The sequence below is a fragment of the Theropithecus gelada genome, chromosome 2 (assembly GCF_003255815.1).
Source record: "Theropithecus gelada isolate Dixy chromosome 2, Tgel_1.0, whole genome shotgun sequence".
In the NCBI taxonomy this organism is placed as follows: domain Eukaryota; kingdom Metazoa; phylum Chordata; class Mammalia; order Primates; family Cercopithecidae; genus Theropithecus; species Theropithecus gelada.
The window spans coordinates 88,746,149-88,772,539 of NC_037669.1; the positions used below are offsets into that span (position 1 = coordinate 88,746,149).

At 41.8% G+C, this 26,391-nt stretch overlaps 1 protein-coding gene across 6 annotated transcripts in view; it reads left to right on the forward strand.

Annotated features, from left to right (window-relative positions):
* Positions 1–26,391, forward strand: part of DCAF1 (DDB1 and CUL4 associated factor 1) — a 109,030-nt gene that overhangs the window by 40,214 nt on the left and 42,425 nt on the right. For all 6 annotated transcript variants that reach the window (XR_003118038.1, XM_025374914.1, XM_025374912.1 and 3 more), the window contains 4 exons: positions 2,385–2,498; positions 16,166–16,303; positions 18,489–19,001; positions 19,315–19,416. Coding sequence is in view for 5 of the 6 variants with exons in the window: in XM_025374914.1 (XP_025230699.1) it covers positions 2,385–2,498; positions 16,166–16,303; positions 18,489–19,001; positions 19,315–19,416 (867 nt within the window). In the remaining variant the exon portion in view is untranslated. The remainder of the gene's footprint in view (positions 1–2,384; positions 2,499–16,165; positions 16,304–18,488; positions 19,002–19,314; positions 19,417–26,391) is intronic.

The following is a 26,391-nucleotide window of genomic DNA, read 5'->3' on the forward strand; positions in this document are numbered from 1 at the left end:
ATCTAACCCCGTTTGCTCCATAATTTATTTCTCTTGTTCTCTAGCTCAGTAATGATGTCCTTGTCTAGTCAGCTAGAAAGCATCCTTTACGCCTCCAAACTCTCTTATACAGTGGATTTACAGATGTCATTATTCCCTTCACCTTAAACTTCACAAATCTCTCTAGTTCTGTTCTTGTCACCAGACCCCATTTTAGCTAGACCACAGTTGAGCCAATCATTTCTCACTTGGTTACTGAAATAACGTCTTTACTGGTTTCTTGTCTTGTCCTCCTCTAATTCATTCTTCACTTTATAGCCCAGAAATTGTGGTACCCTCTTGCTTAAAATCCATTAATGGCTTTCTGTTACCTTCAGGATAAATTTTAAGTTTCTTAGTTTGGTATAAAAAGCAAATCTGTCTCTGAACTTTGTTCTCTGCAGTTTCAGTTCTTGCCTTCTGGCCCTCCTCTCCTCCAGTGTTTCCTTAGATACTTCTTCTCATCTTTTACATCCTGGCTTGGAATCCCTTCTTCTCTTAAGTCTTCTCTGATTCCTCTGCAGGGGTTGTGTGCCCTCCTAGGGGCTTCTGTAGCATCCTTTACTCATGGTATTACCTGTTTTCCCAAATGTCACCTCTATTGAATCACACATCTTTTTTTTTTTTTTGGGACAGGATCTCACTCTGAGTGCATTGGTATGATCACTCACTGCAGCCTTGACCTTCCATGCTCAAGGATTCTCCTGCCTCAGCCTCCTGAGTAGCTGAGACCACAGGCATGTGCCACCATGCCTGGCTAAGTTTTTTTTTTTTTTTTTTTTTTTTTTTTGAGACGGAGTCTTGCTCTGTCCCCCAGGCTGGAGTGCAGTGGCGCGATCTCAGCTCACTGCAAGCTCCGCCTCCTGGGTTTACGCCATTCTCCTGCCTCAGCCTCCCGAGTAGCTGGGACTACAGGCGCCCGCCACCTCGCCCGGCTACTTTTTTGTGTTTTTAGTAGAGACGGGGTTTCACCGTGTTAGCCAGGATGGTCTCGATCTCCTGACCTTGTGATCCGCCCGCCTCGGCCTCCCAAAGTGCTGGGATTACAGGCTTGAGCCACCGCGCCCGGCCACCTGGCTAAGTTTTAAATTTTTTTGTAGAGACAAGATTTCACTGAGTTGCCCACGCTGGTCTTGAATTCTGGGCTCAAGCGATCCTCAGATTTTGGCCACCCAGTGTGCTGAGATTACAGGGATGAGCCACCACACCCAGCCTGGATAATCTTGGGTTGGTGGGACTGTGTCAGTTATTTACTGTTATAGGCCCAGCACAGAACATAGTTCCACTTAATGTTAGAGATTCAGTAAATAAGTGCCAAATGGAGATTTTATTAATATATATTATTATATGTATTAATTATATATATAATTTATTATAAAATCTGAGTTTTTCATTAACCATTGTCAAGAATATGGGGCTCATATTGCCCTGCTTATGCTTTTAAAAAAGTGTATATGCAGTGGTGTAGGGGCCAGATGTGATGGCTCATGCCTGTAATCCCAGCACTTTGGGAGGCTGAGGTGAGAGGATCACTTGAAGCCAAGAGTTACAGGCTAGCTCGGGCAACGTAATGAGGCCCCGTCTCTACTAAAAATTTAAAAATTAGCTGGACATGGTGGTGTGCACCTGTGGTCCCAGCTGCTTGGGAGGCTGAAGCTGGGGATCACTTGAGACTGGGAAGTTGAGACTGCAGTGAGCTGTGCTTGTGCCACTGCACTCCAGCCTAAGTGACAGAATGAGACCCTGTCCATAAAAAAAAAAAATAAAGTGTATATGGAAGGGGTTAGGTTTCTTTGTGGCATTCTTTTTTTTTTTTGAGACAGGGTATCACTGTTGCCCAGGCTGGAGTGCAGTGGTGATTAGGGCTCACTGCAGCCTTGACTTCCTTGGCTCTGGGCATCCTCTCACCTCAGCCTCCTGTTTAGCTGGGACTACAGGCATGGGCCACCACCCTTGACTGATTTATGTATTTTTGGTAGAGATGGGGTTTTGCCATGTTGTCTAGGCTGGTTTCAAACTCTTGAGCTTAAGTGATCCTCCTGCCTTGGCTTCCCAAAGTGCTGGGATTACAAGTGTGCATCACTGGCGTCAGCATTCGAGCTTTAATTTCTATGATTGCTGAGTTGTTTTGGGGGGATTTGGCTTTAAAGCTGCAGAAGAAATTATGTGTGATATCATCGTGGCTCAGCAGGATCATAAGTGTTTATAATAATTAAAGGTTTTATTAGTAAAAGTTTAATTAGTTTCATACAGTCTTCTTTCATACCTGTTAAGAAAGTAATGGGAATATGTTGAGGTTTTATTAGATGTCCTTAGTTTGACTGGGTTGAATTTTAGATGAACACTATTTCTTTTTTTCTTTATAGCTGGTGAATGCATACGTGATGACAAGCCGAGAGCCCCCTTTAAACACTGCAGCTTGCAGACTCCTACTAGACATCATGCCAGGGCTGGAAACTGCTGTTGTCTTTCAAGAAAAGGTACTTAGCGAAAAGTAAAGTCATAATGTTATTTTGTAATTGAATTATGTTCTATTTGATTTGTCTTTGTGGTTAAAATCATTGTTACAGTTTTTGTTATTCATATAGTAATACATGTTATAAAAATCTAAGAGATCCTGATAGGCAATAATAAAATTATTTATTTTTTATTATCATTTTTAAAATTCAGATGGGGTCTTGCAGTATTGCCCAGTGAGCAGCTGGGCTCAAGTGATCCTCCTACTTTAGCATTTCAGATTGCTGGGATTATAGTCGTGAGCCTCTGCGCCCAGCGAGAAATTTAAAAATAGTTATTTTGATGAATACTTGTTGCTTGGGTGCTGTAGTTTTTTTTTTTTTTTTGAGATGGTGTCTTGCTTTGTCACCCATGCTGCAGTTCTATGGTGCAATTTCGGCTCACTACAACCTCTGCCTCCTGGGCTCAAGCGATTCTCCTGCCTCAGCCTGCCAAGTAGCTGGGATTACAGGTGCCCACCACCATGACCAGTTAATTTTTGTAATTTTAGTACAGATGAAATTTCACAATGTTGGTCAGGCTGGCTTCGAACTCCTGACCTCAGGTGATCCACTGCCTTGGCCTCCCAAAGTTCTGGGATTACAGGCGTGAGCCATCGCGCCCAGGCAGTGTTTTAAATTTTATTTTATTTACTTTTTTTTTCTTTTTTTGAGACTGAGTCTTGCTCTGCCGCCCAGGCTGGAATGCAGTGGTGCAGTCTCAGCTCACTGCAACTTCCTTCTGGGTTCAAGCAATTCTTGTGCCTCAGCCTCCTGGGTACCTGAGATTACAAGTGTTTGCCACCATGCCTGGCTAATGTTTGTATTTTTGGTAGAGACAGCGTTTCACCATGTTGGCTAGGCTGGTCTCAAACTCCTGACTCAAGTGATCTGGTCATCCTGCTTGGCGTCCCAGAGTGCTGGGATTACAGGCATGAGCTGCCGCACCTGGCCGTTATAGTATTTTTTTAAATCTTGAGATTATATGTTGTGTGGGTGTTTTTTTTTTTTTTTTTTCTTTTTTTGAGACAGAGTCTTGCTCTTGTCGCCCAGGCTCGAGTGCAGTGGTGTGATCTTGGCGCACTGCGACTTCCGCCTCCCAGGTTCAGATGATTCTTTTGCCTCAGCCTACCGAGTAGCTGAGACTACAAGCTTGTGCCACCATTCCTGGCAAATTTTTGTATTTTTAGTACAGACGGGGTGTCACCATATTGGTCAGGCTGGTCTTGAACTCGTGACCTCATGATCTGCCCGCCTCAGTGTCCCAAAGTGCTGGGATTACAGGTGTGAGCCACTGCACCCAGCGTTTTTTTTGAGATGGGGTCTCTGTTGCCCAGGTTGGAGTAAAGTGGTGAGATCACCATGGCTCACTGCAGCCTTGACCTCTTGGGCTGAAGCTGTTCTCCCACCTCAGCCTCCTGAGTAGCTGGGAGTACAGGCATGTGCCACCATGCCCGGCTAATTTTTAAATTTTTTTGTAGAGACAAGGTCTCACTATGTTGCCAGGCTAGTCTTGAACTTCTGGGCTAAAATCATCTTCCTGCCTTGGCCTCCCAAAGTGCTGGGATTATAGATGTGGGACACCATGCCTGGCTCATGTGTTTCTGGAATGGATTTATGATCTCAAACTCTTACTCTTGATGAACGACCTTCCCAGTGATGAAGAGCTTTGTATTTGAGGAAGCCTTTTCTACGTGGTATTTAGTATTCGTGTAGCTAATATTAGAAGATCTCAGGCCGGGCGCGGTGGCTCAAGCCTGTAATCCCAGCACTTTGGGAGGCCGAGACGGGCGGATCACGAGGTCAGGAGATCGAGACCATCCTGGCTAACACGGTGAAACCCCGTCTCTACTAAAAATACAAAAAAAAAAAACTAGCCGGGCGAGGTGGCGGGTGCCTGTAGTCCCAGCTACTCGGGAGGCTGAGGCAGGAGAATGGCGTAAACCCAGGAGGCGGAGCTTGCAGTGAGCTGAGATCCGGCCACTGCACTCCAGCCTGGGCGACAGAGCGAGACTCCGTCTCAAAAAAAAAAAAAAAAAAAAAAAAAAAAAAGAAGATCTCTTTTGTGCTGTGTTTGTTGTAGGGGCTTGGAATATTTTGTTAGCAACATGAGAGCTTTACATTCATGTAGTTGTTTGGGGGTGGGCAAACAAAAATAAACTGATAATTTGAAATAAGAGTAAGTGTTAGGAAGACAAGCAAATGTTAAATTGATAGTGACTATGCACATATACTTCAACTATCAAAAATTAGGGACTGGGTTGGCCGGGCATGGTGGCTCACGCCTGTAATCCCAGCAATATGGGAGGCCAAGGTGGGTGGATCACGAGGTCAGGAGATTGAGACCATCCTGGCTAACATGGTGAAACCCCATCTCTACTAAAAATGCAAAAAATTAGCCAGGCGTGGTGGTGGGCTCCTGTAGTCCTAGCTACTTGGGAGCCTGAGGCAGGAGAATGGTGTGAACCTGGGAGGTGGAGCTTGCAGTGAGCCGTGATTGTGCCACTGCACTCCATCCTGGGCGACAGAGTGATATTCCGTCCCCCCCCCCAAAAAAAATAGGGACTGGGCATAGTGGCTCACGCCTGTAATCCCAGCATTTTCGGAGGCCAAGGGGGTAGATCACTTGAGGCTAGGAGTTTGAGACCAGTCTGGCAAACATGGCAAAACCCTGTCTGTACAAAAAAATACAAAAATTAGTTGGGTGTGGTGGGGTGCGCCTGTAGTCCCAGCTCCTTGGGAGGCTGAGGCATGAGAATCGCTTGAACCCAGGAGGTGGAAGTTGCAGTGAGATAAGATCATGCCACTACACACACCCTGGGCAACAGAGCGAGACTCCATCTCAAATAAAATAAAATAAAATAAAATAAAGAGAAAAATTAGGGCCAGGTGAGGTGACTCATATCTGTAATCCCAGGACTTTGTGAGGCTAGGGCAGGAGGATTGCTTGAGCCCAGTAGTTTAAGACCGGCCATATGCCTTGGCAATACAGCAAGACCCTGTCTCTACAAAAATAAATCATTAGCTGGGCACGGTAGGTCATGCCTGTAGTCCCAGATATTTGGAATGCTGAGGCGGGAGGATCGCTTCAACTCAGGAAGTAGAGGCTGTGGTGACCCCTATTCATGCTACTGCACTCCAGCCCTGACAAGAGAGTGAGACAGAAAAAAAAATGAGTTACTCAAGTTTTAGAAGTAATGTAAATATTTTGTATCTTAGCTTTAAGAATTTGCTGTGTGAATTGGATATGCCCCATGGCTTGTTTTTTTTTTTTTTTGAGATGGAGTCTCGCTCTGTCGTGCAGGCTGGAATGCAGTGGCGCAGTCTCAGCTCACTGCAACCTCTCCCTCCTGGGTTCAAGCAGTTCTCCTGCCTCAGCCTCCTGAGTAGCTGGGATTACAGGTGCGCACCACCACGCCTGGCTAATTTTTGTATTTTTAGTAGAGATGGGGTTTCTCCATGTTGGTCAGGCTGGTCTAAAACTCCCTACCTCAGGTGATCCACCTGCCTCAGCCTCCAAAGTGCTGGGATTACAGGTGTGAGCCACTGCGCCTGGCCACTTGCTTTATTTTTAAAGCTATTAAAATTTTAATCTTCTTAAGCACTCTGGAACTCCTTTTTTGTTTTCTTTTCTTTTGAGACAGGTCTCATTCTGTTGCCCAGGCTGGAGTGCAGTGGTGTGATCACAGCTCACTGCAGCCTTGACCTCCTTGTCTCAAACCATTCTCCTGCCTCAGCCTCCCAAGTAGCTAGGACCATAGGCAAATGCCACCATGCCTGGCTAATTTTTAAAAAAATTTTTTGTAGAGATGAGGTCTCCCTATGTTGCCCAGGCTGGTCTCACACTCTTGGGCTCAAGCAGTCCTACCGCCTCAACCTCCCAAAGTGCTGGGATTATAGGAATGAGTCACTGCACCCAGCCTGGAAGTCTTATCATAGTTAAGTGTATGACCCAAATTAAAGATCTGGATTCTTATTTAGCTTTTAAGAAAATTCGTATTAACTTTTATTGCAGAATAATTGTGCCACATAAAGTATTTTAAAGAATAACATTGTGATTAACGTTGTAATTTGCAGTATTTCTTATAGACTAGTATCTCCAGTTAGCAACCCCTGTGTGAGACTAGAAGAATCTATATCTTTGTAAAAAAATTTTGATATGGATTCTTCTGAAAATCAGGATAGTAAAAGCATTTATGGCAATATATTTGTATATACAAGGTTTAGCTAAGATTACAGATTTTTTTTTTTTTTTTTGAGACAGAGCCTCACTCTGTTGCCCAGATTGGAGTGCAATGGTGTGATCTCGGCTCACTGCAACTTCCGCCTCTTGGCTTCAAGCGATTCTCATGCCTCAACCTCCTGAGTAGCTGGGATTACAGGCGCCTGCCACCATGCCTGGCTAATATTTTTTTGTATTTTTAGTAGAGATGGGGTTTCACCACATTGGCCCGGCTGGTCTCGAACTCCTGACCTCAGGTGATTCACCCGCCTCAGCCTCCCAAAGTGCTGGGATTACAGGTGTGAGCCACCGCATCCAGCCAATTACAGATGATTTAACTGAGCTTTTTGAAAATTTCCATGTTGTCTTTGTAGGAAAATCATCTCTGGTTCTTTATAGTTTCATCATTGTAGATCTAAAAAGAAATGAATGACTTTTGGAGGTTAGAAACACTATTTAAGGGAAATTATGAATAATAAAGCTTTCTGCAAGAACAGTTTTATTGTTTCTTAATTAATGGTTTATTGGGAGAAGTGACTTACTCCATTGTGCATTAGATTGGAAATTGTCTTGAATCCAGTGTTTAGAGAACAGATTGCAAGCCTCTTTCATATTGTGTTACTTGATTACATGATGATCTGTACTCTTCAGAAGTATCCTATGCAGCTTTTTTAAATGAATCAATGTTTGTTAAAATACTTTAATTATAGCAATTAATGAGTCAGAAATAATTATTTCTCAACAAATTGACTATTGGTGTTCCTCAAAGTTATAATTAAGAGTTATTCAGCCTGGATGACCTAAGGAGACCTCATCTACAAAGAGATGGAGTCTCTTTGTGGGTGTAGTGGTGCACACTGTAGTCTCAGTTGCTTGGGAGGCTGAGGTGGGAGGGTTGCTTGGGCCCAGGAGGTGGAGGCTGCAGTGAGCTGTGATTGTGCCCCTGCTTTCCAGCCTGGGAGACAGAATGAAACCCTGTCTCAAAACAGAAAAGAAAAAGACTTACTGCTCTAGGACAATGTTTTTCAAATTTTGTGAAACATAGTGATGTACTTTTTTTTAAAACCTTGAAACCCAGTCAATACATTATATGTATGAAAAAGAAGTTTTAAAAACACTGTTTACTCTTAGTGCAATTCATTCTGGTACTTTTTACTTTGTTTCTTTTTTAAAATGCTGGTTCAGTGTACTAAGTTGATTTTATTCAGCCACTGTTTTTAAAAAGTTGTTGACTTTTACTTTCAGAGATATTGAAAAAAAAGCTTTACAATTTTTTTTTTGAGACTGAGTTTTGCCTGTTGCCCAGGCTAGAGTGCAGTGACGCGATCTCAGCTCACTGCAACCTCTGCCTCCTAGGTTCAAGAGATTCTCCTGCCTCAGCCTCCCGAGTAGCTGGGATTACATGGACCTGCCACCATGCCCAGCTAATTTTTTGTATTTTTGGTAGAGATGGGGTTTCGCCATGTTAGCCAGGCTGGTCTCAAACTCTTGACCTCAGGTGATCCACCCGTCTCGGCCTCCCATAGTGCTGGGATTACAGGTATGAGCCACTGCACCTGACCCAAAATCTATTTATTTTAAAAATATATATGAAAAAATAGAGACAGAGTCTCATTATGTTGCCCAGGCCGGTCTCGAACTCCTGAGCTCAAATGATCCTCCCTGACTTGGTTTCCCAAGGTGCTGGCATTACAGGCATGAGCCACTCTGTCTGGGCTAAAATTTATTTTTATTTAAAAGTATTTGACTGCAGGCTGGGCAAAATAGTGAGACCCCTTCTGTAAAAATATGTGTGTGCATATATATATGTGTGTGTATATATATGTTGAGTGTGGTGGCACATGGCTGTAGTCCTGGCTGGTCGGGAGTTTGAGGCAGGAGGATTGCTTCAGCGCAGTTCGAGGTTGCCGTGAGTTATGATTATGTCACTGCATTCCGGCCTGGGTGACAGAATGAGACCTTGTCACTTAAAAAAAAAAAGAAAAATAATTTCCTTTTTAAATTTTTCATTGCTAGTGTGTAGAAATGCAACTGATTTTTTTATGTTGATTTTGTGTCCTATAACTTTGCCGGATGTGTTTCTTAACTGACAGGTTTTTTTGTGTATGGAGTCTTTAGGGTTTTATACATATAAGTTCATGTCATTTGCCAACAGATGTAATCTTCTTCCTCTCTAATCTGGATTCCTTTAATTTCTTTTTTTATGTCTAATTACTTTCACTAGAACTTCCAGTACTATGTTTAATAGAAGTGGCAAAAGTGGACACCTTGACCAGGCATGGTAGCTGATGCCTGTAACCTCAGTACTTTGGGAGGCCGAGGTGGGAAGATAGCTTGTGCTCAGGAGTTCAAGACCATCCTGGGAAACACAGGGAGACCTTGTCTTTTAAAAAAAAAAGTGGACATCTTTTTCTTGATCTTAAGGGAAAGCCTTTGAGTCTTTCACTGTTGAGTATAATATTAGCTGTGAGTTTTCATAAATGGCCTTTATTATGCTGATGTTTCCTTCTATTTCTAGTTTATAGTTTTTTCATTATAAGGTATTGACTTGTCAACATTTTTTTGGTATCAGTTGCAGTGGTCATGTGGCATGTTGAACTATCTTTGAATTCCTGAAATACAGTTTATTTAGTCATGATGTATAATCCTCTTATGCTGCTGAATTCATTTTCCTAGTATTTTGTTGAGGATTTTTATAACTATAGTCATTAGTGATATATTGGTGTATAGTTTTCTTTTCTCATAGTGTCTTTAGCTTTGGTAATGCTGGCATCATAAAATGAGTTAGGAAGTGTTACTTCCTAGTCAGTTTTTGGGAGGAGTTTTGAGAAGGATTGGTGTTAATTCTTCTTTATTTTATTTAATTATTTAAAGAGATGGGTCTGGTTTTGTTGCTTAAGTTGTCTCAAACTCCTAGCCTCAAGTGATCCTCCTGCCTCAGCCTCTCAAATTGTTGGGATTACAGATGTAAGCCACTGTACCTGGCTTTAATTCTTCTTTAGATGTTTTGTAGAATTTACTAGTGAAGTCATCATGTCCTGGGTTTTTCTGTTTTGAGAAGTTTTTGATTATTGATTCAATTTCCTTGCTACTTATAGGTCTGTTTAGTTTTTCTGTTTATGAGTCAGTTTTGGTAGATTTGTCCATTTTATCTTGGTTATCCAATTTGTTGTTGTACAATTGTATATGGTATTCTCTTATAAATCTTTTTATTTCTATAAAGTTGATAGTAATGAGGCCTGTTTCATTTCTGATCCTAGTAATTTGAGTCCTCTCTTTTATTCTTGACCTGTCTTGCCAAAACTTTGTCAATTTTGTTGATCTTGGTAAAGAACTTGTAGTTTCATTGACTTTCTGTATTTTTCTGTTCTCTGTTTCATTTTTCTCCACTATAATCTTTATTATTTCTTTTGCTAGCTTTGAGTATTATTTTTTTCTAGTGTCATATAGAATAAGGCATAGTTAGGCCTAGTTCCGAATTTGATTTGAGATATTTCTTCTTTTTTAATTGTATGTGTTTGCAGCTATAAATTTCATTCTGGCTGGGTGCAGTGCCTCACGCCTGTAATCCCAGTGCTTTGGGAGGCTGAGGTGAATGGATCATCTGAGGTCAGGAGTTCGAGAGCAGCCTGGGCAACATGGTGAAACCCCATCTCTACTAAAAATACAAAATTAGCCAGGTGTGGTGGCATGTGCCTGTAGTCCCAGCTATTTGGGAGGCTGAGGCAGGAGAATCACTCAAACTCAGGAGGCAGAGCTTGCAGTGAGCCGATATTGTGCCATTGCACTCCAGCCTGGGCAACAAGACCAAAGCTGCATCTCAAAAAAAAAGAGAAATAAGGCCGGGCGCGGTGGCTCAAGCCTGTAATCCCAGCACTTTGGGAGGCCGAGACGGGCGGATCACGAGGTCAGGAGATCGAGACCATCCTGGCTAACACGGTGAAACCCCGTCTCTACTGAAAAATATAAAAAACTAGCCGGGCGAGGTGGCGGGCGCCTGTAGTCCCAGCTACTCGGGAGGCTGAGGCAGGAGAATGGCATGAACCCGGGAGGCGGAGCTTGCAGTGAGCTGAGATCCGGCCACTGCACCCCAGCCTGGGCGACAGAGCGAGACTCCGTCTCAAAAAAAAAAAAAAAAAAAAAAAAAGAAATAAATAAATAAATTTCATTTTAACCACCGCCTTTGCTGCATTCCATAGGTTTTGGTATGGTTGTGTTTTCATTTGTCCAAAGTGACTTTCTGATTTCCCTTGTGATTTTTTTGACTCATTAGTTAGTCAAGAGTGATGTTTAATTTCCATGTATTTGTGAATATTATAGTTTTCTATTGTTGATTTCTAATTTCATTGTGTTGTGACTAGAAAAGATTATGAGATTTCAATCGTTTTAAAAAATTTATTAAGACTTGTGGCCTAACATATGGTTTACTCTGGAAAAAAAAAAAAAACGTAAAAGGACATGGAAAAAGTTCTGTGTGTACTCGAGAAGATTGTGTAATCTGCTGTTGTTGGGTGGAATTTTCTGTGTACATCTTTTAGGTTCAATGTCTTATAGTGTTGTTCACGTTCTCTATTTCCTTTTTTTTTTTTTTTGAGACGGAGTCTCGTGTTGTCGCCCAGGCTGGAGTGCAGTGGCCGGATCTCAGCTCACTGCAAGCTCCGCCTCCCGGGTTTGTGCCATTCTCCTGCCTCAGCCTCCCGAGTAGCTGGGACTACAGGCGCCCGCCACCTCGCCCGGCTATTTTTTTTTTGTATTTTTTAGTAGAGACGGGGTTTCACCGTGTTAGCCAGGATGGTCTCGATCTCCTGACCTCGTGATCCACCCGTCTCGGCCTCCCAAAGTGCTGGGATTACAGGCTTGAGCCACCGCGCCCGGCCATGTTCTCTATTTCCTTATTGATCTTCTGTCTGGTTGTCTTAATCGTAATTGAAAGTGAGGGCTATAGAGTTTTTGTTTGCATAGTGAAGAAGTTCTGAAAATAGATACTATACCAGTAATAGTTATTTAACATTGTGAATGTACTTAGTCCTACTGAATTATACTCTTAAAAATGGTTAAATTATTGGATGTAAAATAAGGAATCCGAACTCTAAGAAAAGTTCAAGATTCTATGAAAAAACAAAAATTATAGTTACGGAATTTAAAAACTTAGTAAATGAGCTGGGTATAGGGATGCATGCTTATAGTCTCAGTTGCTCAGGAGGCTGAGGCAGGAGGATCCCTTGAGGCCAGGAATTCAAGATCAGCCTGGGCAACAAAGTGAGACACCTGTCTCTCTGAGTTAGAGTGAAGTTTAGACAGAGCTGAAGATACAATTAATGGACTGGAAGATCTGACAGGATAACTAATAATGAAGCTCCTAGAAATAAGAAATGAAAAGTATAAAAGAAGTTGAAACATGGACTAGAATTAGAAAGTTCAGAATATCTAAAGGGAGTTTCAGGTAGAAGGAGTAGAGAGATGAGAAAGGACAAAGGCATATTCAGAGAGATGGCAGCATTCAGAGAGATGACAGTAGAATTTTAATGAAAGACATCACCATTCAGATTCAGGAAGTACAGTGAAGATTACCAAAGAGGAGATCTTAAAAGCAACTAGAGTAAAAAAAATTCCTGCAAATAATCAAACAGAGCAAACTTTGCCACAGTGGCAGTAGAGGTCAGAAGATAGTAGAAAATATCCTCAGTGTCTGTTTGTAAACATAGGGCTATTTTTTTTTTTAAAATTGAGTCAGAGTTTTGCTCTGTCACCCAGGTTGGAATGCAGTGGTCTGATGTCAGCTCACTGCAACTCTGCCTCCCGGGTTCAAGTGATTCTCCTGCCCCAGCCTCCTGAGCAGCTGGGATTATAGGCATGTGCCACCACACCCAGATAATTTTTGTATTTTTAGTAGAGATGTGGTTTCGCCACGTTGACCAGGCTGGTCTCAAACTCCTGATCTCATGTAATCCACCCGCCTCCGCCTCCCAAAGTGCTGGGATTACAGGCATGAGCCACCATGCCTGGCCTGTAAACCTAGAACTGTTAATCAAAAGAAACAGTTTAGGAGGACAAAAGGTGGAACAGAATTCTTCATAACATGTCAGTGGAAGATAATAGATAGAATTAATATTTTAAGTTTTTTACACTGTTTGGAAAAAGGGCACAAAGAGATATGCTGAAAATACATGGTAAATATATTCTGTATCAGTAGAAATTTTACAACAGAATTTCCAAAAATGTGTTCTTCAGAGTAGATTTTTTTTTTTTTTTTTTGAGAGACAGTCTTGCTCTGTCACCTAGGTTGGAGTGCAGTGGCACAATCTCAGCTCACTGCAACCTCCGCCTCCTAGGTTCAAGCGATTCTCATGCCTCAGCCTCCCGAATAGTTGGAACTACAAGCACGCGCTTCTGTACTCAGCCAATTTTTGTAATTTTAGTAGAGATGAGGTTTCACCATGTTGGCCAGGAGGCTGGTCTTGAGCTCCTGACCTCAAGTGATTCACCTGCCTTGGCCTCCCAAAGTGCTAGGGTTACAGGCATGAGCCACCATGCCTAACCCATAGTAGGAATTTTTAAAAAATGGTAAAAACTTTTGGTAATATATAGGAGAATGAGCTGATGACTCTTTTGAAGAATTTAAGAAAAAGAAAATATTAAGTTTTTGAAAAATTTAAAAATTATTATTATTATTATTATTATTTTTGAGACAAAGTTTTGTTCTTGTTGCCCAGGCTGGAGCACAGTGGCACAATCTCGGCTCAGTGCAGTCTCCGCCTTCTGGCCTCCGATTCTCCTGCCTCAGCCTCCTGAGTCGCTGAGATTACAGGCACCCGCCACCATGCTGGCTAATTTTTGCATTTTTATTAGAAACGGAGTTTCACCATGTTGACCAGGCTGGTCTCAAAGTCCTGACCGCAGGTGATCCACCCTCCTTGGCCTCCCAGAGTGCTGGGATTACAGGTGTGAGCCACCATGCCCAGCCAGTATTTTTTTTATTTTTAAATTTATTTTTATTTTTATTCTTTTTAGGGATGGGGTCTTGCTTTGTCACCCAGGCTGGAGTGCAGTGGTGCAGTCCTAACTCACTGCAGCCTTGAACTCCTGGGCTCAAGTGATCTTCCTGCCTCAGCCTCCCAAGTAGCTTCAACTACAGGTGTCCACCACAATGCCCAGCTAATTTTTAAATTTTTTTTTGTGTGGAGATGGGGTCTTGCTATGTTGCCTAGGCTGGTTTCAAACTCCTGACTTCAAACACCTGACTTCAAACACCTGACTTCAAGTGATCCTCCTGCATTGGTCTCCCAAAGTGTTAGGATTACAGGCACGAGCCACAGCTCCCAGCCTTAAGTACGCTTATAAGAAAATTAAGAACTTGGCCGGGTGCGGTGGCTCACACCTATAATCCCAGCTCTTTGGGAGCTGAGTGGGAGGCGGGTGGATCCCCTGAGGTCAGGAGTTCGAGACCAACCTGGCCAACATGGTGAAACGCCATCTCTACTAAAAATACAAAAATCAGCCGGGCTGGTGGTGTGCACCTGTAATCCCAGGTACTCGGGAGGCCAAGGCAGGAGAAACCCTTGAACCTGAGAGGCAGAGGTTGCAGTGAGTCAAGATTGCGCCACTACACTCCAGCCTGGGTGACAGAGCAAGACTGTGTCTCAAAAAAAAAAAGAACTTTTGTTTAGCAAAAGACACTGGCAAAAGCAAGAGTACTTCACAGAAGCAAAAACCTGAATGGTCAACACATAAATGACAAAATGCAGAACTTATTTAATAACCAAGGAAATTCAAATTAAATGAAATGCTATTTTTACACCCATCAGACTGATAGTGGTAGTGTTGGCAAAGATGTGGAAAAAGGAAGAGAAATTTTATTCACTATTGGTGGAAATGTGAATTGTTGCAATCACTTTGGAAAAGTTTGGCCTCATTTAGTAAAGTTGAGCACGCACATACCCTATGACCTAGCAGTTCTGTTCCTAGGTTTGTATGTTAGATACTTGGCTAGCACAAACATAGTTTATATCATCATTATTGGTCAAGCCAATAAAATAGCAGAGTATGGCAGTGAAGAGCATCTGTAGGTGTACACTGTCTAGGTTCACATCCTAGCTCTGCCACTAACTAGTTTTGTAACTTTTGGTTCATTAGCCTCATTGTGATTCATTTTCCTCATCTGTAAATATAGTACCTGCCCAATCCTATAGGCTTGATATGAGTATGAGATAAATTAATATTTGTAGCCTGTCTTGAGTGCTATTTAAGTGTGCTACAGGCAGCAATATAGATGAATCTAAAAAACATATGCTGAGTAAAAAATAAGTTGCAGCAGAATATATACACTATCACAATTTATGTAGTTCAAAGGCATATAGCAGTTAACAAAGTTTAACAAGAAAATTCTTAAAATTTAGGAGTGTTTAAACCTCCTTGCAGGAGGTGGTATAAGGAGGGGTACATTGGAGGTTTCTATTTCTTTAAAAATTTTTTTATTTTTAAATTTGTGATCTGGAAAAGGTAAAAGAATTTTAATGTATTACTTATTTTTATTTTATGTTTTTATCAATCTTGGCCTACAGAAAGTTTCTATTTCTTAAGCTGGGCAGTAGGACATAGGTGATTTTCAAGTTCTTTGGACCATGCATGTTTATATGTATTATATTTCATAATAAAAGGTAATTAGAAATAAGTTTGGGAGGCCAGGCATGGTCACTCATGCTATAATCCCAGCACTTTGGGAGGCTGAGGTGGGCGGATCACTTGAAGTCAGGAGTTCGAGACCAGCACGGCCAACATAGTGAAACCCCGTCTCTACTAAAAAATAAAAAAATTAGCCGGCTGTGGTGGCACATGCCTATAGGCCAAGGTACTCAGGAGGCTGAGGCAGGAGAATCGCTTGAACCTGGGAGACAGAGGTCGCAGTGAGCCAAGATTACACCATTGCACTCCAGCGTGGGCAACAGTGAGACTTTGTCTTAAAAAAAAAAAAAAAAAAAAAAAAGAAGGTTCTGGTATGTGGGGCCTAAATTAAACACTACTTTGATGGAGTACTTCTCAGAACGTTAATATATTATTGTGAGTTTCTATGAGGGTTACTTTCAGTGATCCCCAGTTGATCATGGAGCCTTTCGGAAGTTAACATCTAGATTAGGACTATATTCTGGAGATTGTTAATTTTTAGCTTGAGTTTTATTTATTTTTTAATTATTTTTTTCTGACTGCAAAAACCTAAAAGAGATAGATTGAGTTTTATTGGCTGAATAGGCTTCTTTTGCACAGATACTTTATATAACTAAGGAACCTATTAGATGGTGTAGTAGTGCTTTTTTTACTCTTATGAACATTGAAATATTAAAATTTTTTTCATGACACTGAAATATTTGCTTATATTGTTAATCATGAACGTGGACTTTTTCCGAAATGTACTATTTAATTTCCTTTACTATAGGAGGGCATTGTCGAGAATCTTTTCAAATGGGCCCGAGAGGCTGATCAACCATTGAGGACATACTCTACTGGACTGTTAGGAGGTGCTATGGAAAATCAAGACATTGCTGCCAACTATAGAGATGAAAATTCACAGCTGGTAAGGACTGTATTAGAATAAATTTTTGTATAAGGTGGGAGAGTATTCACAAATTCTTTGTTACCTGAATCTGAATAAGTAGATCATATTGATTACCTTGTACTGGAGCATGGCTATAATTTCTTTTTTTTTTTTTTTTTTGAGACTGAGTCTGGCTCTGTCGCCCAGGCTGGAGTGCAGTGGCCGGATCTCAGCTCACTGCAAGCTCCGCCTCCCGGGTTTACGCCATTCTCCTGCCTCAGCCTCCGGAGTAGCTGGGACCACAGGCGCCCGCCACCTCGCCCAGCTAGTTTTTTGTATTTTTTAGTAGAGACGGGGTTTCACCGTGTTAGCCAGGATGGTCTCGATCTCCTGACCTTGTGATCCGCCCGTCTCAGCCTCCCAAAGTGCTGGGATTACAGGCTTGAGCCACCGCGCCCGGCGGCTATAATTTCAATATTAGTTTCCATAAGAGTTTTTAAAAATAGAAAATAGCTGCCTTTTATTTTTTTGGAGACGGAGTTTTGCTTTGTTGCCCAGTTTGGAGTGCAGTGATGCGATCTTGGCTCATTGCAACCTCCGCCTCCCGGGTTCAAACAATTCTTCTGCCTCAGCCTCCTGAGTAGCTGGGATTACAGGTGCCCGCTACCATGCCTGGCTAACTTTTTGTATTTTTAGTAGAGACAGGGTTTCACCATGTTGGTCGGGCTGGTCTCGAACTCCTGACCTCATGATCCACCCACCTAGGCCTCCCAAAGTGCTGGGATTACAAGCGTGAGCCACCGTGTTTGGCACAAAATAGCTACTTTTAATCTTGTCAAGGATAATGACGTTGTATGCCAATAAAGAATAGTAACATTCTCTGTTTCCCTTTCTACCATTTGTGTTATGAAAATTTTCAAATGTGTAGTAAAATTGAAAGCATTTTACAGTGAACAACTACATATATACATCACCTAAATTGATTGTGAACACTTACAATATCCATCCCTCTGCCCTTTTTTTCCCCCTCCCCCCCCATCAACTTTTATTTTAAGTTCTGGGGTACCTCTCCTGGATGTGCACATTTATTACATAGGTAAACATGTGTCATGGTGATTTGCTGCACAGATCAACCCATCACCTAAGTAATAGGCCCAGCATCCATTAGCTGTTCTTCCTGATTCTCTTCCCACTCCCCTTCGACAGGCCCCAGTGTGTGGTGTTCCCCGCAGTGTGTCCCTGTGTTCTCATTGTTCATTTCCCACTTATAAGTGAGAACATGCAGTGTTTAGTTTTCTTTTCCTGTATTAGTTTGGTGAGGATAACAGCTTCCAAGTGCCCTTCCTTTTATCTATCCACTATTCTAATTTAAAAAATGCAGTTCAAAGTAAAGTGCACACATAATCCCTCTCTTTTTTTTTGAGACGGAGTTTCACTCTTGTTGCCCAAGCTGGATCACTGCAACCTCCGCCTCCCGGGTTCAAACGATTCTCCTGCCTCAGCCTCCCCAGTAGCTGGGATTACAGGCGAGCGCCTCCATGCCCGGGAAGTTTTTTGTATTTTTGGTAAAGACGGGGTTTCACCATGTTGGCCAGGCTGGTCTCCAACTCCTGGTCTCAGGTGATCCACCCATCTTGGCCTCCGAAATTACTGGGATTACAGGTGTGAGCCACTGCGCCTGGCCATCCCTCTCTTTTTAAAATGAAACACAGTACCACTTCATAGGGTTGGCCCAAAAAGTAAGTACTTAAGAAGTAAAAAAAAAAAAAAAAAAAAAAAGAACTTGAAAAATGATAATGTAGTTATGTATAATACAGATGGCAATATCTAATGGAATACAACCTGCAGTAGATAAAAGTTTGAGAAACTTTCATGTTTGGTTTTCAACGACACATTAGAAAAATCATGAATATATCTAATTTCTGCCTCTTCAGGTGTGATGGTCCAGGTCAAGTTGACCCAAACAGATCAGTTGTCAATGATGTATTTTACGTGCAAATCTTCTGGTTTGGGTTCTCTGGAAAATTTTATGAGGAATAATACTTAGCTGTTACTTATTTTATCAATTTGTAGGAATCAAAGCAACATATTTATCAAATTGTTGCTATTACCAGGTATTGGGCTCACTGTGTGAGTCTCCAGTTATGTGGAAATAAGAATTATTAAGGATTACTTAATCCTTAATAAAGAGGCACCCCATTTTTCTCCAATTATCTGTTGATAGGTGGCAATAGTGCTTCGAAGACTGAGGGAGCTACAGCTACAGGAAGTGGCTTTGCGGCAGGAAAACAAGCGTCCCAGTCCACGGAAGCTCTCTTCTGAACCCCTTTTGCCTCTGGATGAGGAGGCTGTGGATATGGACTATGGTGACATGGCTGTAGATGTAGTGGATGGAGACCAAGAGGAAGCTTCTGGAGACATGGAGATCTCCTTTCATCTTGATTCAGGCCACAAGACCAGTAGCAGAGTGAACTCAACAACCAAACCTGAGGATGGAGGATTAAAGAAAAACAAGTCAGCAAAACAGGGTGACAGAGAGAACTTTAGGAAAGCCAAGCAAAAGTTGGGTTTCTCATCTTCTGATCCAGATCGCATGTTTGTTGAGCTGTCTAACAGCAGCTGGTCAGAAATGTCCCCCTGGGTGATTGGCACCAATTATACCCTTTATCCTATGACTCCTGCTATCGAGCAGCGACTCATTCTCCAGTATTTGACCCCTCTAGGAGAGTATCAGGAGGTAAGCTTATTGGGAAGAGTACTGTTCACACATAGGAATTATTGTGTTCATTTCTCTGGTGTTTTATGGTAGCATTTTATACAAAGATATATTCTAACTCTGCCTCAAACAAGACTTTGCATGAAACTGGTCAAGTCTTATGCAGGTTGTTCCTGATATGGTCTGTTTGATTACAGTGCGTGTATACATTTATCTTCATAGGGAGGGAGGAAGAGGTGTGTCATTTCTTTAGGCTTCTATCCTCAAAGAGTGGAATAGGAAATACATGAAAATAAAACCAAAATTTAAGACTTGTATTTGGTCTTCATTTCAGCTACTTCCCATATTCATGCAACTTGGATCACGGGAGCTGATGATGTTCTATATTGACCTGAAGCAAACTAATGATGTCCTGCTTACATTTGAGGCACTAAAGGTAAAGTTCTTAAAAATATTGGGTCACTGGGGATTTTTTAAAAACTTTATTTTTTTTTTAAATTTATTTTTTTAAGATGGAGTCTCACTCTGTTGCCCAGGCTGGACTGCAGTGGCGTGATCTCGGCTCACTGCAACCTCCGCCTCCCGGATTCAAGTGATTCTCCTGCCTCAGCCTCCTGAGTAGCTGAGATTACTGGCACATGCCACCGTGCATGGCTGATTTGTATGTTTTTAGTAGAGACGGAGTTTCACCATGTTGGCCAGGCTGGACTCGAGCTCCTGACCTCAAGTGATCTGCCCGCCTTGGCCTCCCACAGTGCTGGGATTACAGGCGTGAGCCACCGCACCTGGTGAAGCTTTATTTATTTATTTTTAGAGATAGGTCTCACTCTGTCATCCAGGCTGGAGTGCAATGGGGTGATCATAGCTCACTGTGGCCTTGACCTCCTAGGCTCAAGCAATCCTCCTGCCTCGGTCTCCTGAGTGAGACGAGTGCATGCCACCATGCTTAGCTAATTTTTAAAAAATTTTTGTAGAGACAGTCTTACTGTGTTGCCCAGGCTGGTCTTAAACTAGACTGAAGCAATCCTTCTGCTTTGGCCTCCCAAAGTACTAGGATTATAGGTATGAGTCACCATACCCTGTGTCACTGACCATTTTATTGACAGAGATGTGCCTGTGTGTTTTAACATGTAATTTCTCTGCATGATATTGCTCAGGATATTTCTATAGCCAGATGCATCAGAATAGTAACAATCAAAACATTCTTGTTTAGATAGAAGAGAGGAGGCTTACTGTGTATCTCTACAGAAACTTAGGTGTTAATCTAAAGGGCTGAGTGTTGAGATAAAAAGTGGATCTAGACATGAGTTGGCCTCCATTATTGTGGCTGAATAGGAGAGGAAAAATATGAAATAGTGCTTGCTTATGCGCTGCTTTTTAGATATTAAACCTGTATCAGCTAACAACAATTTTTTCTTTTTTTCTTTTTCTTGCTCTGTCTCTCAGGCTGGAGTGCAGTGGCGTGATTTCTGCTCACTGGAACCCCCGCTTCCTGGGTCAAACAGTTCTCCTGCCTCAGCCTCCTGAGTAGCTGGGATTATAGGCACCCGCCACCAAGCCTGGCTAACTTTTTGTATTTTTAGTAGAGATAGGGTTTCACCATGTTGGCCAGGTTGGTCTCGAACTCCTGACCTCAAATGAACCACTCACCTCGGCCCCCCAGAGTGTAGGGATTACAGGTGTGAGCCATCACGCTCGGCCACAAAAATTTTTTCTAGACTATGTACATATTGTATATGTTAAATTACCTAGGGGTAACAAAATATAAACTAGAAAATGAGTAATGAAATAGCAGACAGAATTAGCTGGCCATGATGGCAGGTACCTGTAATCCTAGCTACTCAGGAGGCTGAGGTGGGAGAATTGCTTGAACTTGGGAGGCGGAGGTTGCAGTGAGCAGAGATTGTGCCATTGTACTCCAGCCTGGGCAACAGAGTGAGACTCCATCCCCCCCCCAAAAAAAAAAAAAAAGGGTCGCAGACAGGCCAGGCACGTTAGCTCACGCCTATAATCCCTGCACTTTGGGAGACTGAGGCAGAAGGATAGCTTGAGCCCAGGAGTTTGAGACCAGCTTGGTCAACATGGGAGACCTGGTCTCTACAAAAAATATAAAAATTAGCCTGGCGTGGTATCTTGCGCGTGTAATTCCAGCTACTCAGGAGGCTGAGGCATGAGCATCACTTGAACTCGGGAGGTGGAGATTGCGGTGAGCCAAGATCACTAGGATGAGCCTGAGCGACAGGGCGAGACTCTCTCGGAAGAAAACAAGACAGGCAGACCCTAATTCAGTAAAGGTTGCAAAGGAGCTAAACATAGGAGGGCAACTAAGTCTAATTCACAAGGTCCACACCTAATTCAAGGTGACTGCTGATCTGAATGGAGAGAGAGAGTTGAATGAATAAGAATGTAGCTATCATTCAGTTCTCCTCAATAGGTAACTGTTGAGAGATGAGGTCATTAAAATTACTTTTTTAAAAAAATGTATAACACTTTGTCCGGTGCAGTGGATCATGCCTGTAATCCCAGCACTTTGGGAGGCTGAGGCAGGTGGATCACCTGAGGTTGGGAGTTCGAAACCAGCCTGACCAACTAGAGATGGAGAAACCCCGTCTCTACTAAAAATACAAAATTAGCTGGGTGTGGTGGCACATGCCTGTAATCCCAGCTACTCAGGAGGCCGAGGCAGGAGAATTGCTTGAACCCAGGAGTTGGAAGTTGTGGTGAGCTGAGCTCCTGCCATTGCACTCCAGCCTGGGCAATAACAGCGAAACTCTGAAACTCCCTGTCTAAAAAAAAAAAAAAATAGTATAACATAAACAACATTGTAACAATCCTGAAAGCCCAAAAGAAAATAACATTCAGTCTCGCTTATAATAAAATAACTTTTTATTTTTGTGCTTCATTCTAATCTTTAATAGACACAGTTGCTTTGAAAATAATTGTTAGCTAGACTTTACAGTTCAGCTTCACTTGTATCCTAAGAATGTTTACATGTAGCTATATGATTGTTCTATACAGATTAGATGCTCTGTAATTTTCTTAGTTTTGTGATATGCCTGTGCTGTTTCATTTTTTTGTTACAGGGGACATTGCAGTGAACATCTTTGCATATAATTTTGAGGGTTTTTTTTTTTTAATTTCTACTGCTTAAAACAGGGACTGGTATATGGTAAGCAATCAACAAATAGTAGTCACTTAGGAACTGAATGAATTCCCTTAATATTTGTTTGTTGAACCATGGAAATAAGGATTTTCATGAAAAACTGAAGTTACTCTGCTAGGCTAAAGTTTAATTTTAAAGTGAAATTACAGTTAAAAAAAAAAAAAGCATAACCACTCCAAACTTTTAGTGAAATCTTGGGTATGCAGAAGTCAGAAAAGAATGAATGAATATGTAACAAGTAAAATTTTAAGATGAACATGTAACAGGTATAAAATTAGCCAAGATTTGAATGGAACACAAAGATGATAAGTTACTTTGTTATAAGTGAGACTGAATATAACTTTTGTTTGGGTTTCTAGGATTGTTACAGTGTTTTCTTTCTTTTTTCTTTTTTTTTTTTTTTCTGGCATAGTGACTGGACTACAACAATGTTGTTTGTGTTACACGTTTTATTTTATTTATTTTTTGTTATTTTTGAGGACAGGGTCTTACTCTGTCACCCAGGCTGGAGTGCAGTGGCGTGATCTTGGCTCACTGCAACTTCCACCCCCCAGGCTCAAGCCATCCTCCTGCCTCGGCCTCCTGAGTAGCTTGGACCACAGGTGTGCACCACACTGCCCAGCTAATTTTTTGTATTTTTGGTAGAAACTGGGTTTCATTATGTTGCCCAAGCTAGTCTCGAACTCCTGGGCTCAAGTTTTCCATGTGCCACCCTCCCAAAGTGCTGGAATTATAGATGTGAGCAACCGTGCAATGGCCTCATCTCTCAGTAGTTACCTGTTGAGAACTGTATGATAGCCACATTGTTATTATTCAACTGTATTGCTCCATTCAGATCAGCTTAGTCATCATGGGTAAGTGGGGACCTTGTGAGTTAGTCTTACTTGCTCTCCCATGTTCAGCCCTTTTGCAACCCAGGAAATAATTTCCCTTTAGTGAGTTTGGGGTCTTCTTGCTCTTTTTTTTTTTTTTTTTTTTTTGACACGGAGTCTTACTCTATCACCCGGGCTGGAGTGCAGTGGTGCTCTTTGCTCACTGCTACCTCCGCTTCCCAGGTTCAAGCAGTTCTCCTGTCTCAGGCTACCGAGTAGCTGGGACTACCAGCATAAGCCACTACACCCAGCTAATTTTTGTATTTTTAGTAGAGACAGGGTTTCACCATGTTTACCAGGCTGTTCTAGAACTCCTGATCTTAGGTGATCCGCCCGCCTCAGCCTCCCAAAGTGTTGGGATTACAGGCAAGGGCAACCGCACCTGGCCTTTTTTTTTTTTTTTTTTTTTTTGACTGAGTCTTGCTCTGTCTCCCAGGCTGGAGTGCAGTGGTGTGATCTCGGCTTACTGCAACCTTTGCCTTCCGGGTTCAAGTAATTCTCCTGCCTCAGCTTCCTGAGTAGCTTAGATTACAGGCATGTGCCACCACGCCTGGCTACTTTTTAAATTTTTTGTGGAGACAGAGTTTCACCATATTGGCCAGGCAGGTCTCGAACTCCTGACCTCAAGGATCTACCTCAGCCTCCCAAAGTACTGGGATTACAGGTGTGAGCCACCGCACCTGGCTCTTTCTTTTCTTTTTTTTTTAAAGACACTCAAATATGTCAACTTTGTTATTTCTCTATACATACCTTTATTTGTACTGAAAATTGTAAAAATAACACGAAGTTTCATCTTATTGCAGTCTAGATTTTTGAAAGCCAGAAAATCTATTATACTCTAGCTAAACTACCCAATGCTTTCTTTACATTCTTTCCCCGCAAGTGAGTTTGCTTCAGATTCTTGATGTTGGGTTTTGTCTCACTGACTTTGGGCTTCTAAAACACATGGGAATACTTTTGTCCTCTTGGTGCTTCTTTGGGTCAAATCAAACAGTAGAGCTAAAGTATACTGAAGTTATTCAAATACGTTCAAACTATGCAGATCCTTTATAAATTATTAGTATCATGGTAGGAAGGAAAAGATACAAGAAGAAAAATACATCCTAGAACTTATTTCAAAATTATCGGTATACAGTCTATCCTAGCATGGGGTAGCTTTTTCAACCTGCTACATAAAATTACTAGCAAGAAAGAAAAGTACAAGAATAAGGGTTATGGCTGACGTGGCTCAGTGTCGTAATTCTGTATTCTAGCATCCTCAGAAGGATCCCATCGATTATACATGCAGAAACTGCAGCGACATCTGAATGGTCCACTACTTGATTCATTCTGAACTCTCTTAAGCCCATTGTTTGTTAGTTTTCTTTCAAGCCTAGGAACTCTGCTGAGTAACATGTATCTCAGTTTTGCCATCCTTTTCTTTCTACACAGACAGCAGTGTTCTTACACCTCTCCTGTAGAGCAACTCATCTCTGACTTCCCTGAGGATCACTGCTCCTGTATATTGTTGGGGTGAATTTTCTGGTAGATGGTAAGGGAATTCAGTACTAGGGTGTGTAGTCAAGTTACTAAGGTTCTTTATCAAAGTCTCGAAGCAGAAGTTTTGAGAGGCCCGCAAATCGTCCTGGGAATTTTCTTCAGTGAGCATTTGTGAAAACTCTGGGGACCAAGGTTGGATCAAACTTTTGTGATGTGCCCATCGGTGATCTTGACACAACACTCTTCTTGCTTTTTCTTTAATCATCTTCTAGTTTATCTTCCCTTTGCCGAACTGCTTATTTTACTACCACTTGGTAACTTTATTTTTGTGTTTGTTCTTTACTGAACATTTATTGAGTGCTTTTTATGGGCCAGATGCTTATGTTCAGGTACGAGGGATACAAGGAGGCCAACGAATAAATAAATCAAGTCTTTGTCATTTTTTGTTTGTTAAGAGATACAGGCATATAAACCTATAATTTTTTTCTTTTTTTTTTTTTTGAGACAGAATTTCGCTCTTGTCACCCAGGCTGGAGTGCAGTGGCACGATCTCTGCTCACTGCAACCCTGGCCTCCCGGGTTCAAGTGATTATCCTGCTTCAGCCTTCTGAGTAGCTGGGATTACAGGCATGTGCTAGCATGGCCGGCTAATTTTTGTATTATTAGTAGAGGCTAGGTTTCACCATGTTGGCCAAAGTAGTATAGTTCCAAAGTATTTTGAAATGGAATAGAAATGAGGAAATTTGCCTTTTAACTTTCAGAAATTTCAAGTTTGGAGGAGGTCAGACATAATTAGAGTAACGTGTTTCTACATGTGGGATTTGGTGTGTGTGTGTATATTAAGTGTGTAAGCTCATGGTTATACTTTGCACAGTGGGATGAAGCTGGAGGTCAAAGTTGTCTCCAGTGGCCCAACGATATTGCTTTCAGATACAATTTCTGGTCCTGAACAGGGTGCAATGGAAGAAGGGATTGGGCAGTTGCTATTTTTATAGGTTTTTGTGTGGAGAATTATAATGGGTGTCACATAGTTTAGCTGTGTCTTGCGGGAAGGAATGTGTGGAAGTGTGGTAGAGTGTTGTGTAACAAACAAAAAGTAGGGTAATGATAGAAGGGATTTGAATTATATATAAGGGTTAGCCTGAGCCTGGTTGTTGAGAGAACTTTTTTGAAGAGGGCACATCCCTGTTTTTTTCCATTGACCTTAGTGAGATTTGTGCAGATATCAAATCATGTAATTACAAATCTATGTTGTTGGTACCTGGAAGATACCTTGACGTGGGAAACAGTAGGGGGAGCTCTAGCTTTCCCAAGGCCCTGTTTATGTTGGCCTAGGTTCAGAGTCATCAAGCAGCCTGCTCCTTGGATTATATTCTTTGCTCATAACATTGTGCAGGAGATCAAGTCCACCCAGAGAGGCTAGTGGGACTTGAACAGGCAGTTAAAAAACCTTAAAAGATAACCTTTAAGACATCTATTTAAAATGCACATGGTTAGTTCTAAAAATATACTTGTTGAGATAATTTGCTCAAGATTCTTCTTTTAGGGATATATTGATCAATTTAAAGGAAGGCAGATTTTGGGAATTCATTAGTTGATGAGTCATTGAGCAAAAGCTAGGATATAGAGCTATTTATATTAAAAGGATTAAAATGGGAAGGTTAGCAAAAGTCCGTTAGGGAAGCTATTAAGTTGGTGCAAAAGTAACTGCAGTTTTTGCTATTGCTTTCAAAGGCAAAAAATGCAGTTTTTCACCAACCTAAATATGTAATAGTAAAATGGTTGTAGGGTTACTGATTGATTGATTGACTGACAGGGTCTTACTTTGTCACCCAGGCTGGAGTGCAGTGGTACAATTGATCCTAGCTCGCTACAACCTTGAACTCTCTGGCTCAAG